This window comes from Penaeus monodon, chromosome 25 (genome assembly GCF_015228065.2).
Source record: "Penaeus monodon isolate SGIC_2016 chromosome 25, NSTDA_Pmon_1, whole genome shotgun sequence".
Lineage (NCBI taxonomy): Eukaryota > Metazoa > Arthropoda > Malacostraca > Decapoda > Penaeidae > Penaeus > Penaeus monodon.
In genome coordinates this window covers 33,701,086-33,701,408 of record NC_051410.1, presented here as the reverse complement: position 1 = coordinate 33,701,408, position 323 = coordinate 33,701,086, and the positions used below count along the sequence as shown (strand labels likewise).

The 323-nt window shown below is 43.7% G+C and overlaps 1 protein-coding gene across 1 annotated transcript in view; it reads right to left on the bottom strand.

The window, feature by feature from the left end:
* Positions 1 to 323, bottom strand: part of LOC119589367 (aldo-keto reductase family 1 member A1-like) — a 9,419-nt gene that overhangs the window by 424 nt on the left and 8,672 nt on the right. The window contains exon 8 of the mRNA XM_037937985.1: positions 176 to 276. Coding sequence (XP_037793913.1) covers positions 176 to 276 — 101 coding nt within the window. The remainder of the gene's footprint in view (positions 1 to 175; positions 277 to 323) is intronic.

Here is a 323-nt window from a genome sequence, read left to right as displayed (position 1 = left end):
CACCGTGTTTGTAGTTTATTTACGAGTAAAAACATGTACGTAAGGTGTCCCAAAATAGTCGCTAGCAATATCTCAGGAAGTGCTTCGGGGAACGATATCTAACTTTTTGCTTACTCTTTGGCATCTATTCTCAGACATATAATGAAGTCATAATTTATTCACGCGAGGAACTTACCCTTTGAACAATGACTTGAAGTCTATAATGCGTCCGTTGCCTTTCCGGTCCAGGGCTTCCAGCGATGCCATGTCTTCGCGGCTCAGCTCGAAGTCAAACACCTTTGGGGCAGCATGATTGTGGGGGTTATTTGTGTGTGAAATATGGG